The sequence below is a fragment of the Lithobates pipiens genome, unplaced genomic scaffold, assembly GCF_037356315.1.
Source record: "Lithobates pipiens isolate NorthernLeopardFrog02 unplaced genomic scaffold, aLitPip1_a1.2 Scaffold_23, whole genome shotgun sequence".
Classification (NCBI taxonomy): Eukaryota; Metazoa; Chordata; class Amphibia; order Anura; family Ranidae; genus Lithobates; species Lithobates pipiens.
Genome location: NW_027507785.1, coordinates 60,799,741 through 60,817,370, shown reverse-complemented (window position 1 = coordinate 60,817,370; position 17,630 = coordinate 60,799,741). Strand labels below are relative to the sequence as shown.

At 48.4% G+C, this 17,630-nt stretch overlaps 1 protein-coding gene across 4 annotated transcripts in view; it reads right to left on the bottom strand.

Annotated features, from left to right (window-relative positions):
* The window catches only part of MGLL (monoglyceride lipase), a 108,602-nt gene that overhangs the window by 66,074 nt on the left and 24,898 nt on the right, over positions 1–17,630 (bottom strand). For all 4 annotated transcript variants that reach the window (XM_077451725.1, XM_077451728.1, XM_077451726.1 and 1 more), the window contains exon 3: positions 3,180–3,286. In XM_077451725.1, the coding sequence (XP_077307851.1) occupies positions 3,180–3,286 (107 nt within the window). The remainder of the gene's footprint in view (positions 1–3,179; positions 3,287–17,630) is intronic.

Genomic DNA, 17,630 nt, shown 5'->3' with positions numbered 1-17,630 from the left:
TGCCGTGAAGTGGAACAGGGTGGGGAGGTGTGTGATGTGAAGGGGGAGGGGCAGTGCCGTGAAGTGGGACAGTGCTGGGGGAGGGGCAGTGCCATGAAGTGGGACAGTGCTGGGAGGGGCAGTGCCGTGAAGTGGGACAGTGCTGTGTGGGGGAAACTGAAGATAGCTGTAAGAATGGGATTGTGATATGAAATGAGGGGGTTGTGATGGGAAGGATCTAAGCGATGAGATTCAGGCCTTGCTGTTGAAAGAAAATTTTACTGACCGGACCCCCATGAATTTTAATTCAATACCCCCTGGTATAAACCAAAGGAGTTCTCTCAACTGGGAAAAAATCCCACTGGAGAGGGACAACTGAAATGTAGCTAGCCACACTGCCATTGTTGTCACCGACACAGGAAGTGAAAGGAATTTTACTCAATGGGGACGCAGATAGCAAAAAAAACAAAAAACCCTGGACTACCCATCCAAAATGTAAAAGGAAAGAGTTTTAATTGAAGTCTGAAACCCTCAAATCAAATTCTACTTTTAGATTGCAGATGTTCTTCCAGCATGCAGTAATTATAGCAGGAGGAGCTCTATGTAACTTATTCCTCTTGAAATGGCAAAGGCAAGACCACGCTGACTCAAACCTCCCCCAAGGTTACTGGCAGGACAAGATCTTCAGATGGAAGAATACGAACTTTAGAGATCTCCAGCTGCACCACCCTGCTAAGAGATGATGACTCGGATTTCCTGTTTAACTTCGTTTCTTAGATCTGAAAACCATCTCTGTCATCCTGATATAGAAACTCTGCAAACACAGCACTGTGTCACGTCACATTCGGCTACCCATCACATTTTGCTACCCGCTGGAGTGCGCATGCACGCCGCCTCCATATGGGTTCCAAAGCAGGGCCCCTCGCTGGCTTGCTTCGCTCGCCACGCTTCGGGCACGGCCTCGCTTCACTTGGCATAATTATAATCTATCTCTATATCCACTTGGATGGTGGGGCTTGAAACTGGGGTGTGGGCACAAAATTCTGCGCAAGCGCAGATCGTCACAGTGTTGGACTGCATATGGCGGCGTCGCACATGCGCAGTCCAGCGGGTAGCCAAATGTGATGGCTCGCCATATGTGACGAAACAACGGCATTTCCTTTCCAAAGGTTGTCAACCTTCTCTCCTAATGCCGCGTACACACGATCGGACTATCTGTGTGTACGCGGGACTGTGACATCTATGATGTCACAATCCCAGCATCCTCCGGGACTGTGTGACATCACCCAGTGACCCCGCCCCTTGTCCCTATACAAGTCACCGCACAACGCGTCCCTGCCATTGCGGCCAGAGAGAGCGTCATGTTAACATCGCAAGGAAGAAGAGAAGAAAAGAAGAGAAGAAGGCGACAGCGACAGAAGACCGGGCCAACGCTAGTAAAAGAGCTGGAAGAAGAAAGCGGAGGCCCGGCAGAAGAACTGAAAAGGGGGACAAGACCCCCGAAGAGTGGGACAAGACCCCGAAGTCGGAAGAAGACCCCCGGACGGCGGCGGCGACGACGAAGAAGAAAGCCGGGCTCCTCCGCTAGTAAAATAGCTATCAAAAGAGTAGAAGATAGCGGAGGAGTCCAGCGAGAAGACCCCCGAAGACAGAAGACCACCAGGGCTGTCTAATACATTTTTTAAAAAACTTGTGTTTTTTTTATTTATACTTTTTTCACCAGGTGAATCGGTAGGGGTACATCGTACCCCATACTCATTCACATAGAGTGGGGGGGGGGCGGTATCTGGGGGCTCCCTTATTAAAGAGGGCTCCCGGATTCCGATAAGCCCCCTGCCCGCAGACCCCGACAACCAACGGCCAGGGTTGCCAAGAAGAGGCCCTTGTCCTCATCAACATGGGGACAAGGTGCTTTGGGGTGGGCAGGGCCCCCTCTTCCCCAAAGCACCCCCCATGTTGAGGGCATGCGGCCTGGTACGGCTGGGGGGGGGGGGGTGCTCGCTTGTCCCCACTCCCTTTCCTGACCGGCCGGGCTGCGTGCTCGGATAAGGGTCTGATATGGATTTTTTTACGGCGTAGGGCTTCCCCTTTAAGTCCATACCAGGTGACGGGGCTCGCGACTGTCAATCTCACCGATGGAGGCGGCGACATCGACTTCCTTCGCTTGTCCCGCCTACCTGAAGCCGAACTTTTCTCCATGAGTGGGCAAGTCTGATCATTTCAAAACTCTGGTGGACTAGCACACAGACGGGCGGATAATTTTGAGCCAATACTTCTTTCTAAGTCCGCCGGACTTTTGGAAAGAAAAAGTCAGCCGGAGCCCACACACGGGCGGATTGTCCGGCGGACTCTGGTAGATAAGGAAACAGCGCTGGATCAGTATACTTTATATAATGGGTCAATGGGTGTCTTACCAGATAGTAGAGGAGCAAGCAGTGATGGATCAGTATACTTTATATACCTTATATAATGGGTTTCTTGTCAGATTATGGAGGAGGAGGAAGCAGTGCTGGATCTGTATATAAGGTTACAATGAGGGGCCTTGTCACACAGTAGAAATATGAACAATTCCTTTAGCTGGCCGTATCTGGGGGAAGATTTGGGACTATTTTTTAGAAATTCATCTTAAAATCGGTCACCAAGGACGCATCCAACAATGCGGCACCGCGCATGCAGACGATTATTTTTAGATCCGATCGTTATCTCCTGTACAGGGGCCGGCACCGAACCAGTGACCCTGAGATTTGGGTTGCAATCACCGCAACCCGCCAAAATATTCTGAACCTCACAGTCAAATGCGACTTCTTCTAGGTACGGTGGTATGGTGAGTGGGAGGGGCCTATTAATGAAGTCCCTAGGACGCAGATTAGACAAAGTATCTTTGACAAACAGAGCGATAAGCAGAGCGATAATCACAGCTGCCGCCAATTTACTTTCATTGATTAGGAGGAAACGGCTCCAGGCAACATAACTGCCGTACGAGACTCAGGTTGGAACAAACATTTTCCTGCCAACAAAATTGCATAGTAACATGAAACTGACGGCCTTTCATTTGGCAACATAAAGCAAAGTCCAGACACCCCCACATGACTGCCATCGCTTTCTCATTGGCTGGAAAGGTAATCGGAACATTTGGGAAGATTAACCACTTGGCTGCCAGGTAGGTCAACGACTGCATGTTCCAGGGTCTGGGTACTCACCGTGATCGTGGGAAAACACGAGGAATTCCAGGCCGGTCAGTAGTTGCGCCAGATCGTCATATCGATTGCAGTGCTCTCCAGCGCCGTGGACCACAAACACCAGAGCCCTGAAACAAGAACACAGATCGGTTATTCAATGTTTACCTATGCTGAAATTAATAAACAGATGCATAGTGTTTGTTGCTTTATATAGCCTTAGGATTCATTTGTAGAATGCATTTACTCATGTCCCTGGTACCCAATGAACTTTCACAGCCATGACCACCAATGCAGGGGTGGGGGGGGGGGGGGGAGTGAATAGTACTTACACCAAAGGTGGGGGCTATTATTGCATCCACTGACAGCAATGCTGGGGGTTAATGAACTCACTGACACCAATGCTGGGGGTTATTCTTGCTTCCACTGACACCAATCCTGGGGGTTAATGAACTCACTGGCACCAATGTTGGGGGTTATTCTTGCTTCCACTGACCCCATTACTGGGGATTATTTTTGCATCCACTGACACCTATTCTGGGGGTTGTTATTGCACTCACTGGCACCAATGCTGGTGATTATTATTGAACTCACTGACACCATTGTTGGGGGTTATTCGTGTTTCTACTGACCCCAATGCTGGGGGTTATTATTGCATCCACTGACACCAATGCTGGAGGTTATTATTGCACTCAATGGCACAGATGCTGGGGATTAATATTGAACTCACTGACCCCGGTGTTGGGAGTTATTCTTGCTTCCACTGACCCCGTTGTTGGGGGGTTAATATTGCATCCACTGACACCAATGCTGGGGGTTATTATCGAGTCCACTGACATCGAAGCTAGAGGTTATTATTGCACTCACTGACACCAATGCAGTGTGTTATTATTGTGTCCACTGACACCAATTCTGGGGGTTATTATTGCACTCACTGGTACCAACGCTGGGGGTGATTCTTGCATCTACTGACTCCATTACTGGGGGTTATTGCATCCACTGACACCAATGCTGGGGATTTTTATTGTACTTACTGACAGCAATGCAGGGGGTTATTATTGAACTCACAGACACCAATGTTGAGCGGTTTTCTTGCTCCCCCACTGACCCCATTGCCGGAGGTTATTATTGCATCCATTGACACCAATGCTGGGGGTTATTATTGCAATCACTGGCACCAATGCTGGTGATTTTTATTGAACTCACTGACACCAGTGCTGGGGGTTATTCTTGCATCCACTGTCCCCATTGCTGGGGTTTATTGCACCCACTGACATCAATGCTGGGGATTATTATTGCACTTACTGACAGCAATGCTCAGGGTTATTATTGAACTCATTGACACCAATAATGAGGATTATTCTTGCTCCTACTGACCCCATTGTCAGAGTTTATTATTGCATCCACTGACACCAATGCTGGGGATTATTATTACAATCACTGGCACCTATGTTGTGGGTTATTCTTGCTTCCACTGACCCCATTACTGGGGGTTTGTTTTGCATCCACTGGCACCAATGCTGGGGGTTGTTATTGCGCTCACTGGCACCAATGCTGGTGATTATTACTTAACTCACTGACACCAGTGTTGGGGGTTATTCGTGCTTCTGCTGACCCCATTGTTGGGGGTTACTATTACATCCACTGACACCAATGCTGGGGGTTATTATTTTGTCCACTGACACCAATGCTGGGGTTATTATTGCACTCCCTGACACCAATGCTGGGGGTTACCTAGTATGCATTGCGATACGCTGCAAAAAATGCAGTGGGATGAGAATCTTTGGGCTACCTTGTGGCCCTTTGAAAGTGTCAGGGGCCACCACTGGTATAGAATGTTTTCCACTGATCATTTCTAAATAAACACATACATATACATCAATCCAGCTCTACATTATTTGGAGATGGAACAAAGGGTGGATCTAGCAGAGGAACGATTATCCGGTGACAAGAACAGGAATTTATCCAACCTCCTGGGCGCCAGAATATCTGATGGGCTCCCGGCGATCTTTCATGCAGTGGCAAACAAGGTTTCCTTTCCAGTGCTATATACGTCGATGTGACCTCCGGAGCACAGAGCGAGGACCATTCAGGAAATTTCCTCTCTGCTAGAGGCAGATGTCCCTTCTGATGTCGGCAAAGATACACACACTCTTGTTTTCCAGTGGAAAAATAAATAATGATAGGTCTGATGTCCCTTCCGCTGTTTTTGCATCTCAGGCGCTCGCACACGAAGGGGACGACGCACAGTCATCAACAGCAGATGTTTAGAGATTAACCTTTGCCAACAGCCGCTGGTCACAGAGTGATGGGAATCAAAACTGTGTATTTTATTCTAAAAGTTATTTATTCTAAAAGTTCAGCTTGCATACCTTAAACCAGTGGTGGTCAACTTTATTGATATAGGAGGCCCCAAGCGTGGCCCCTGACGTTACTGAAAGGGACAAACATAAAATTCTGTGTAAACTTAATGTCAGAGATAGAAAATAGACAGCAGGATATAGTAAAAGACTATGGATATGATACTAGAGATTGTTAGAGATTGCAGACATGATACAGGAGATGGTCAGAGACTGCAGACGTGATACAAGAGGTGGTCAGAGACTGCAGACGTGATACAAGAGGTGGTCAGAGACTGCAGACGTGATACAAGAGGTGGTCAGAGACTGCAGACGTGATACAAGAGGTGGTCAGAGACTGCAGACGTGATACAAGAGGTGGTCAGAGACTGCGGACATTATACAGGAGATGGTCAGAGACTGCGGACATTATACAGGAGGTGGTCAGAGACTGCAGACGTGATACAAGAGGTGGTCAGAGACTGCAGACATTATACAGGAGATGGTCAGAGACTGCAGATGTGTTACAAGAGATGGTCAGAGACTGCAGACATTATACAGGAGGTGGTCAGAGACTGCAGACATTATACAAGAGGTGGTCAGAGACTGCAGACATTATACAAGAAGTGGTCAGAGACTGCAGACATTATACAAGAGGTGGTCAGAGACTGCAGACATTATACAAGAGGTGGTCAGAGACTGCAGACATTATACAAGAGGTGGTCAGAGACTGCGGACATTATACAAGAGGTGGTCAGAGACTGCGGACATTATACAGGAGATGGCCAGAGACTGCGGACATTATACAGGAGATGGCCAGATACTGCGGACATTATGCAGGAGATGGTCAGAGACTGCAGATGTGATACAAGAGATGGTCAGTGACTGCAGACATTATACAAGAGGTGCTTAGAGACTGCAGACATGATTAAAGAGATGCAAAAATGTGTACCAAAAAAATTGCACATTGTGGGGATGAGAACATATAGACAAACAGCTGCCCCCTTTAAAGTGAACAAATCACTAAACTCTGCGAAATTATCAAAGAATAAGGCGCTATACATGTTCATATGAAAAAACTGGCACAAAGAAAACACTGTATCAAACTTAAATGTACACATTAATGAAAAAATAAGCAAGCATAAAGTCCACAAGTGAATGAATCCCAACACCAAAATGGAATACTCTGAGATAAAACTTCTAGATCTTCCACCATGAGTGCTCCGTATGAAGATGGCCACTCACCAGAGCTGTTTGACCCCTTTTTACAGGACAGTCAAAAAATGCTTTGGGAACACCAGATTGGTCCCACTAATGGCATAAATCCACTTCAATGGCCACTCAGGAAGGAGCTAGAATGTAAAAAATGACTCCACAGGAGACACGGATGAAAGTCTTAGTGTAGTCATTTTTTATAAAGTAAAAACAGCAGTAATGATAGCAGTTACACTCACATGTGATAGTGCCTGGCCTGGCACTAGGTGAAAACAGTGTGTGCGAGTCAGCTGATCCCTGGGGGTAGCGTGCGTCCCACGTCTCGCTCCGAAGGTGCAAAGCCTGGTGTGGGGTATCAAATATGGACTCACTTCCTGAAGAGCCATTCACGGGGAAACATACGTCGGAGCAGAGGATCTGTAATTTCCGGGTTTTCTTTGTGCCAGTTTTTTTTATATGAACATGTATAGCACCTTATTCTATTCTAGACATGATATAAGAGATAAGCAGAGACTGCGGACATGATACAAAAGGTGGTCGGAGACTGCAGACATGATACAAGAGATGGTGAGGGACTACAGACATAATACTGGAGATGATAAGAGACTGCAGACATAATAAAAGGAGATAGTCAGAGATTGCAGACGTGATAAAAGAGATGGTCAGAGACTGCGGACATTATACAGGAGATGGCCAGAGACTGCAGACAGGATACAGGAGATGGTCAGAGACTGCAGACAGGATACAGGAGATGGTCAGAGACTGCAGACAGGATACAGGAGATGGTCAGAGACTGCAGACATGATACAGGAGATGGTCAGAGACTGTGGACATAATACAAGAGATGATCAGAGACTGTGAACATAATACAAGAGATGATCAGAGATTGCAGACATGATACAGGAGATGGTCAGAGACTGCAGACAGGATACAAGAGATGGTCAGAGACTGTCGACAGGATACAAGAGATGGTCAGAGACTGCAGACAGGATACAAGAGATGGTCAGAGACTGTAGACAGAATACAAGAGATGGTCAGAGACTGTGGACATAATACAAGAGATGATCAAAGACTGCAGATGTGATACAGGAGATGGTCAGAGACTGTAGACATGCTATAGGAATTGTTGGAGACTGGGAACTTGCTTCAGGAGACCGGAAACAGATTACATGAAACTTCTAGAAATCGCTTTTATAACAAGGCAACAGGGAAACACAGGGGACCCAAGGGCCTTAAAGGGTTTGACTGGGCAAAATAAGAAAAGTGCATGTTTAGTACATCTCTGTTGATGTCCCAAAAATCCAGGAAGCTCCTAATTTCATGTGCTGTACTTATCAGTCTAGTGGCTTGTGGAGAGCCATGGATTCATACACTATATTGCCAAAAGTTTTGGGACACCTGGCTTTACATGCACATGAACTGTAATGGCATCACAGTCTTAGTCCATAGGGTTCAATATTGAGTTGGCCCACCCTTTGCAGCTACAACAGCTTCAACTCTTCTAGAAAGGCTGTCCACAAGGTTTAGGAGTGTGTCTATGGGAAAGTTTGACCATTCTTCCAGAAGCGTATTTGTGAGGTCAGGCGCTGACGTTGGATGAGAAGGCCTGGCTCACAGTCTTCGCTCCAATTCATCCCATAGGTGTTCTATTGGGTTGAGGTCAGGACTCTGTGCAGGCCAGATAGGTTCCTCCACCTCAAACTTGCTCATCCGTGTCTTTCTGGACCTTGCTTTGTGCACTGGTCCAAGTCATTTGGTGGAGGGGGGATTATGGTGGGGGGTTGTTTTTCAGGGGTTGGGCTTGGCCCCTTAACTCTTAAGGCTTCAGCATACCAAGACAGTTATGAAGGCAAAAGGGGGTTAAACCCAGTTCTAGCAAGGTGTATCTAATAAAGTGGCCAATGAGTGTATATATGAATATGAGATTGGGACCTTAGATTGTAAGTTCCTTGGGGCCAGGAACTGATGTCAATCTATAGTATGTAAAGTGTTGTGTTATAAATAAATAGAGCAACTACATCTCTTGCTTTATCTCCATGCGGTTGACAATGAGACGCAGTCTCTACGGCTCGTTCTGCTGTTTGTGACATCAGAAAGGGAAATAAGGATCTGTGGTTCTCCGCCAGCCGTGGAATGCAAACCCCTTCAGAAGACAGGTAGCTATTGAAGGTTGCACAGCAGTCTCTGCTAAGCTGCAAATCACAAAGGCACGTCTCTAATCTGACAGCTCCACAATGCAATTTAAACATCCATATTGATTTATCCGGCAGCCGGTGAACTACAGCGAAGGCACGTGCTACATCTGCCTGCCATACAAGGCTTAACCCCATCACTGCTGGATTCCTGGACCAGCCAGACCTGCTGAACAGCTCAATAAACAAGGTAGTAAAAAGATACTGTAAAATTTTCCGGAGAACCTGCAAAACTCCGATAAGACGGGCAATTTTTTATGGTTCAATCAATTTTTATGATGGCTTTATGTTGCTGACAGTAAACCTGTAGGATGGTATATAATATCTTTTATTAGGTAGGAAAAGGCAGAACATATTTCAGCATTCAAGAGAACCTGTCAGTCTATAAAAAAGAAAAAAAGGGAAAAAAAAGTCTCCTGCACTAGACAAGGTGTTATACTCATCTCCCCGGTGGCCCGTGTCTTCTACCGTCTCTCCTTTCCAGTGTTGCAGATGTAGCACCCTGATGTTTAGGTAGGGTTGCTAGTAAATTTACCTGCCAGGTATTAGTTGCCTTGCTCAATTGATAGGGGATCAATTGATTGCACCCCAATTCTGGAATTGCTGCACTTCTCTCTTCTGTCACTAGATGGCCGGGTATCTGGTGGCATTAGATAAGACAAGGGCATTGCAAGGACAAATTAGGAATAGATGGGGTGTCTCAGCCAATGGGCAGGGATCTTCTTGGGTCCTCTGGCCTAATGGGAGAGCCTATTTTGGGTGAGTTCAGGTGATCGGGGTTCTGTGCCCCCTGGACCAGGGCTGGATTAATGTAGGGGCTATTGGAGCTGCAGCTCCAGGCCCCTAACTTAATATAGGCCCAGCCATCCAAAAAGGACATGGAAAGCAATGGGTCAACGAGGAAGAGATCTCCCCTGATGGGCCCTGCATTCCACATGCACCGACGGGGCAGGGTGGTGGGATTGATAATGGGCACTGCATGAGCAGTCCTAACAGAAGCCTGGGGCATGCCAATGCAGGGCTCTTACAGAAGTCTGGGGCTTCCATAGTGTTAGGCCTGTGCGGCTGCTCACTTTTGAGTTTGGGCGCATGCCAGCACAGGCTCTTGGTGCTGAGGATTTTGGTGGGCCTTTTACTGGGCACCCTTCTGCTTTCCAAGCACACGATGCTCTTAATCCGGCCCTGCCCTGGACGGCTGTCTGGGTGGACTTGTGTTGTACTGTCCATGCTGTTAGGCCAGAGCCTGAGGCCTATCCTGGGGACATCTGGCTGCTAGGCTGTCTGAGGGCCTATCCAGAAGCAAGAGAGCAGCGTAGGGTTGGGACTGCGGCTTGCAGTCCAACCAGAAGTGACGGTTCTGCTGGCTGGGGAACCTGTCGTGGTCGGAGGAAGAAGGGAAGCTGAGGGGATTCGTCTCATTACCAGGGATCACATTGAGTATTCGAAGCAATTATTTTAACCAACTGAGTACGGGGAAGAATTGGAAAACTTCAGTAGATGTTAAGCCAGGGACCCAGCCAGCGGAGGTGACGCTTGCAGAGCAGTCTTGGAAGCCAAGCCAGGGACCAAGCAGGCCAGGGGGGTCACGCTTGAGGAGTATCTGTGAGTGCCAATCTAGGGATCCAGCAGGGAAGCGGGGGTGAAGCTTGAGGAAGATACTGAGAAAGAGGACTCGAAGAGCTCAGGAGATCCAGTGGCAGTGGATCCGCAAGTCTTGTGAGAGAGACTGGGAGCTCAGTTGAGTGAAGCTCTACAAGAGGAGATTGTGGAGAAAGTGAAAGAGTTCATTGTAACCTTTGTTAGAAACTGTTCAAGATTGTTGCCATAGGAGATGGCATGTCTACACATGCAGATGTGGTGTCCGGCTGGGTGCCTTTCCCTGCATGGCTGTCTGCCAATTAACATTGCAACTACTAAAGGGTGTCCTGGCCCTAAATCCTCTCTCCCACAGTTCTGTTCAAGAGACAATAAATCTCTTTGCATTCAAGAAGTGTCTGGCGCCCATGAATCTATCTTGCATTACACCCACCATGCCTTGTAAGCCACTCTACATCCCTGATAGCCCTACACTGTGGCCTCTCTACATCCCTGATACCTCTAGCACTGTAGCCACCCAAGCTACCCCAAGCATTGCTACCCCCTATGCACCCCAGATCTACCCTCAGCATTGTTTTCCACCATACACCTTTGATATCCCCCAGCATCATTATTTCATCCATGTAGTACCTCCTTTTCCAGTGGAGATACAGTGCATGTAAACTTTTGGCTATGTGCCCACCTCCAGCACTGGATTCCCCTATACCAATCAAGCAGGCAGAAGGAGGGGCGGAGGAGGGAGCATCCCTCCGGGCATTCCAAGCCCTTTGGTGCAAACTGTAATGGACAGCTGGGCTCACCATGACACCATACACAATGCCACTTCCGCGGGTGGGCTCTCAGTGCTGCTGACTCAGCAGCTCCCACTCCAGCTCCTACCCCGCAGCCTTCGAGTCCCGAGCATTCGAGCTGCATGGGGCGGGGTCAGAGCATCACTGGCACTCCGGCCCTGCCCCTCCCTGCTGGCTGTGAAATAATAGGTATCATTCTGCACAGCATGGCGCACCTCTGCCAGCCTGCCTCTCCTGTCTATCCATCACTCTCAGTGCCATCAATTTTGGCTCAAGGATCAGCTGCTTTGGGAAAAATGCAGGGGCCCCCCATGCAGCTGGGGCCCCTGGGCAGTGCCCAGGGGCGTAACTATAGGGGGTGCAGCAGTCGCGACCGCAACTGGGCCCTGTGCTGCAGGGGGCCCATGCAGCCCCCACCACATATGGCTGGCAGCAGCATAGGCAGCTAGGGGTACCAGTGCACCATGTAAACGGGTGGCTGGAGGTGGAGGGTGACTAGCAGAGCTCCATGCTCGACTATCGCACTGGCTGCTCTTTAGTTGTGCATTCCCCACATGACCTGTGTCCTCGGCCGGCTCCTCAGAGTACCCCTCTCCTGCTCCATGCATTGCCGCTCAGTCCGATGTCTGTTCTCCCCAGCCAGAGTCGTCCCCCCCCCCCCCCCCCCCCGAGTCCGGCGCACACTGCACTGCATACTTCACCCGGGTAAACAAACTTTAAGCACACAGATGCAGTGCAGCCCTATTAGAGCCCCCCGGAGGACACTGCAGGCTTGTCTGCCAGTCCCCTTCCTCCCTGTCATACACAGATGATGAAAGGTCTTTCTGGGAGATATGCTGATCACCTGTCCAGCACACTGGATGGAGCCCAGGCCAACATGGATGAGTGCGCGGCCTGCAGCTTGGTCATGGTGAGTGAGAGGACCCCATCCCCCACACACCATTACTTACCCCCTTCTCACATGGGGACAGGGACCCCCATCTCCCCTGGGGACACCTAAAAATAAAAAATAAAAAAAACTACTGATGCCAGTGGTGAAACTACAGGGCTCACAAAGGTCATACCTGTGACCACGCCCTGGAGTTCCACCGCCGGACTCGGAGGGAAGGGCCCTGGCTGGGGTTCAGGGGGGCCCTTCATGGTTTCTTGCATCGGGGCCCTGAAGGTTCTAGTTACGCCACTGGCAGTGCCCATTCATTAAGACAGCCATGCACAGAACTGTGATCTGACTTGTTTACCTCGGTCGGCCTCAGGAACGATCGGCGGGTCCCAGCGGACAGTTCCTGCTGTGTCCAATCACAGAGGGAGTGGGTCACCGGTGGCATGCATTTCGCGCTAAGGGGCCACCCTGCCGCAGTATATAAGCATGGGGCGGTCCAGAAGCGGTTAAATAATAAAACCTGGACGCTGATTGGTTTCAATGCAGAGTTGCACCAGATTTTTCACTCTCCAATTTTAGCAAATCTCCCCTATTGGCTCTTTGTACTGCTTCTCTCTCTCTCTCCCAGTCTGAGCTCTGCTGTACAGAGACTGCAAGAGCCTCATAATAAGTCAAATTCAAGGAACTTGCATTTAAAAAAAAATACATTAGCGATGCATTCATGAATTCAGAGCTGCAATAATTTGTGTCTTTTATATCTGCCTGGAAATCAGCTCGTAGCCGTGATTCTCCTATCAGTTCCAGGGGGACACTGTCAGCTGGGGTTATGTTCTCCCATGGGGGACGCAGCACGATGCTGGCGCTCACCTCGGCTGATCTCATACTGGGTTTTTCTAAAATTGCTTGCTGGAAAGAGAACAAGTTGTGGAAGGTATAATTCTGCATGCCAGGAAACCAAAAAGAAGAAGTGTCTTTTTTTAGGGCTCCATAACCAGCAGACAGGAAGGGGGTGACTGTAGATGAGCGCACACACCGGCACCGAGACCGCCACAAGCAGCCGTGAAATGATGTGCGATTCCATTCCTGCGATTGCACCGTCCGTTTCTTATGACTGCAAGTGTCAGCTTTGCTAAAATTTCCATTAGCAGGCCGAGGGCTTTGGAGTGACCTTGACAGGCATCTGTAACCTTGGAGAGCTCAACCTGCAGCCAGGCTTAGCTGAATTGACTCCAGTTAGGATAATAATTACCAGATAACTCAAACCTTCAAACTACAGAGCTGGAAAACCATGAACTTGACTCCCCGTCTCACCTTCTGCTCATTGAGCTGAATGGGTTCTCTCTTGGCTCTCCATTTATGAGCTTTAAAGTGGTTGTAAACCTCAGATATGAAATATGAACAAAGCATATCCCTCTATAGTGTGTGCTTGTCTCAATCCAGAGCACTAAGTGCCATTTCTGCCTGCTGCCTACTTCCTCTGCTGTCTGCATGAGTCACTTATGACAAATTTTCCTGACACCAAGAGAAAAAAAGGTGACAGGGGAGGGAGCTCCAGCACAGAGCCCGTGACTGACAGCCTTAGCGCTATTCTTCTATGCTCTGTGAAGGGGGTGTGTCCCCTTCACTCCATTGGTGTAGATAACCTATTGCAACCCAGAGCACAAACACACATGCATGTATATCAGTAAAGCAGAGATTGGTGTCAGTTTTTATTATTATTATTTAAAAATTTTTTTTGGAGCTTAGGATCCCTGTTGATGGGCTTTGGTGAATTATCAAGGGTTTAAATCAGGGGTCTCTCAAACTGGTAGCCCTCCAGCTGCTGTGAAACTACAAGTCCCATGAGGTATTGCAAGGCAGACAGTATAGTATAGCATAGCATAGTATAGTATAGCATAGTATAGCATAGCATAATATAATATAGTATAGTATAGCATAGTATAGTATAGCATAGCATAGTATTGGGACCCTGCTGTGTAAAGGACCACGCTATTTCAAGATTCAACTGAACTCGGCAAGCTTGACTCCCACATAGGGTTGCCACCTGTCCAGGATTCACCCGGACAGTTCGGGTTTGGAATCATGCGTCCGGGTTTCAGACTGCCTGAAACCCGGACACATTATTTAGACTGGACTATGGCTTCCCAGCAGGGTTGCTGGCTGCAGTTGTCTAAGCTGAAAGTGTCTGTTAAACTCTTTCAACCTGCTCAAAGCCAACACTAAACCCCCCCCCCCCCCCCCCGAAACACACACACACAGACGGGAGAGGAGAGATGGCTCGATCAGCACCTCTTCCCCCCACCCCTACCCCTCTGGGTCTGCCCACACTCCAATCCCCGGCGCTGTGCTTCAGAAAAGGAAAGTTGGGGCCGGAAAAATTTGAATTCAGCAAAAAAAAGACTCAGAGACATCTGGATGAGAGGTGCTGACTGCCAAGGGGTGAGTGAGCTCACCATCCATCCCTGTCTGTGACTGAAGTCTCCCCGCTTCTATCTCCTGCCTCTGAGTGAGTACACTAAGGTAAATCAGGGTTCTCAGAGCACCCCTTACATCAGATTTCCCTTTTAAACCAGAAGCCACAGTGTTCCCCCTTACATTAGAGTCCTCTCCGTACATCAGAGTTCTCAGTGTTCCCCCTTACATCAGGGTTCCCAGAGCATCCCTTATGTTAGAGTCCCCAGAGTTCTCCCTTTACATCAGAGTCTGCAGAGTCCCCCCTTACAGTGAAAGGGAACTCAGCGAGTTCAGATGTAAAAAGGAGAACTCTGTGGGCTCTGATGTAAAGGGGGGACTCTTGTTATTAACTTCATATGATTAGAAATGTCATTTAATAGCAAAATATATGTATAGTTTATACTATAAAAAAAAAAAATAATTGGCGTGCTCCACTAAAGTGTTCGGGTTTGACTTGAACAAAAGGTGGCAACCCTACTCCCACAGGCAGAGGCATGATGGGACTTGTAGTTTCACAACAGCTGGAGGGCCGCCAGTGTGAGACCCCTTCTCTAAACAGACCTCTGATGTCTCACTTTTATGACAGTGAAAGGGACTGAGGACAGAGTTTCCCCAATCCATTTTTCTGCAGCCTCAGCTGCACTGGACAGTGAACTAATGGGAAGTGCTCTTTTGCTAAGCGGCTTCCTGTTCATTCACAAACGGAAGCATGGTAAACATAGTTTACTATGCTTCAGTTAAGAATGAACATAGGGGCGATCGGTACAGATCATTCACTGTGTTCATTCAGAAAAGGAAGGGGACCCCGCTCTCCACCCTGAATTATCCCCGCAGCTGCCAGCGGGAGAGGAGGGAAGCTGGCAGCACTGCAGGGGGGAGACTGGGGGGGGGGGGGTGCCAGAAAGCAGGGGAAATCGGCACCGCACAGGGTGATTAGGGTGTGCCCAGGCACATGCCTATGCTTCCCTCCTATCAGCTATCAGAACTCTCCTCGCTGAGCTCTGAGGAGTGTAACCTCAGCTCTCCACCCCCTTTTTTGGAGCTCTCAGACAAGCTGTAAATTCTGAACTTTGAATGGATGTAGTGAAGGGAAGACTGCAGATAGACAGATACAACTTATGTAGGAGGATTTGTTTCATCCCTTTGTATCACCTGAGGCCGTTTACTTCACTGGGTATATGGAAGAGTTTTCCACCACTTTAAAGACCGGCCTGCCACTCCAGCCTCCAGTGCTGAAATATGGTGACGGGGAGGAGGCTCCAAGTGATTGATGGCCTCAGCTCTGTCCCTGTGTGGAGGGGGGTGTGTCTCTTCCCTCCAATCAATCTCAGAGCTCTCCTCACTGAGCTCTGCAGAGAGTAATTTCAGCTCTCTGCCCCCTTTTTTTTCTGACAGCTCAGGCAAGCTTTATAAATTCTGAACTTTGAAAGGATGTAGAGAAGAGAAAGCTGCAGATAAACAAGTACAACTTATGTAGGAGGATTTGCTTCATCTCTGTGTTTTTCCCCTGAGGGCAGTCACTTAACTGGGTATATGCGAGGGTTTACAACCACTTTAAAGACCTGCCTGCACCTCCAGCCCCCAGTGTCTGAATATTGTTAGAGCAAAATGACAGCTGGCGCCTAACTTTTGAGGCTTTCTCCAGTTGTTGCCAATGGATCTGGGTCCTAAAATAAATCACACTGCCCCCTGGATTGGACAGACTGACCCCTAACCTCAGTAGTGCGAGAATAGCAATTAGTGTGAAAATAGTAATAGAATTAATATTCACTATTGTCTTCCTTCTCCCCCCGTCCAATCAGGAAGCGGGTCTTTAGACCCAATTGGCCGAGGGGAGGAGGAGCGACCGTATTGGCCAGGAGCAAAAGCAAGGGAGCAAGGTTCCGGGAAGAAGAAGCAGGGGTAAGCCGCTGAAGCTGCCACGACCCCGATGGGGTAAATGCGAGGCTGGTGGGAGGATGGTGAGCTGATGTTTTCCGATTGACTGAGCGACATGGGGAGGGGTGGGGGTTTGATCGACCAAAAGGGGTGGGGGGCGGTTTGTTTGCCCCCCCCCCCAAAAAAAAAAGAAGAGCACCAGCCGCCACTGTCTGGCATGCAAGGGTGACTCTAATGCTGCAAAAAAAAGGAGCCACTTTGAAACAGGAAACCTGGGGCAGCATGCATGGCACCGCCCTAAACTGGAACACAGGCGAGGATTAAAAGATAAAGAAGCTGCCTACTTAGTAAGTGATTAAATCAGCTACTTTAAGTGCTTTAAAAATATTACTTCAAGCTGTTCCAGGGATAAAGAAAAAAAAAATCTGAAAATTGCAAAGGTATCACAAGAACTACATGAAGCGCTCAGACAGCCCACTAGGAATGGCTCAATTTGAGCTTTCTGTAATCTACTGCAGACAGATTTTACAGGGCTCCTCACATGAGGGCTGGGTAGGTCTGTTGGCTAAGTGCCCTGTGTAGTTCCCCAAATTGGCCACTAGATGTCATCATAGTTGGGGTTGGGAACCCTATAGAGTAGAATAGACATTGTAAGTGCAAAGGTAGCTTCTAGACTAGAGGTCCGTAGAGTAGTGAACGGGGGTGTACTATAGACAGTTAGGAAGTGCCAGTCCTGCCCCTGCCATTAACAGATGAAAGTAGACTCTGGACTGCCACACTCTTCAGAAAAACGACCTTTTTATAAAAAAAAATAAAAAATCACATCAAAACCCAGCAAACACAGCAGACAAAAAAAGCTGACGTTTCGCACTAGCAGTAGTGCCCTTGCCAGTGTGGGGCATCCTGGGTAAGAAAATTCTGTATAAATAGTTTGGCAGGGGTTTACACGGGGTTGACGGTCATAAGAAGCAGCGCAAGGACTAATGCCCCCTACACACGAGCGGATTTTCCGTCGGGAAAAAACTTGGATGGTTTTTCCGACGGAATTCCGCTCAAGCTTGGCTTGCATGCACACGGTCACATAAAAGTTCTCTGAACTTTCGACCGTCAAAAGCGCGGTGACATACAAC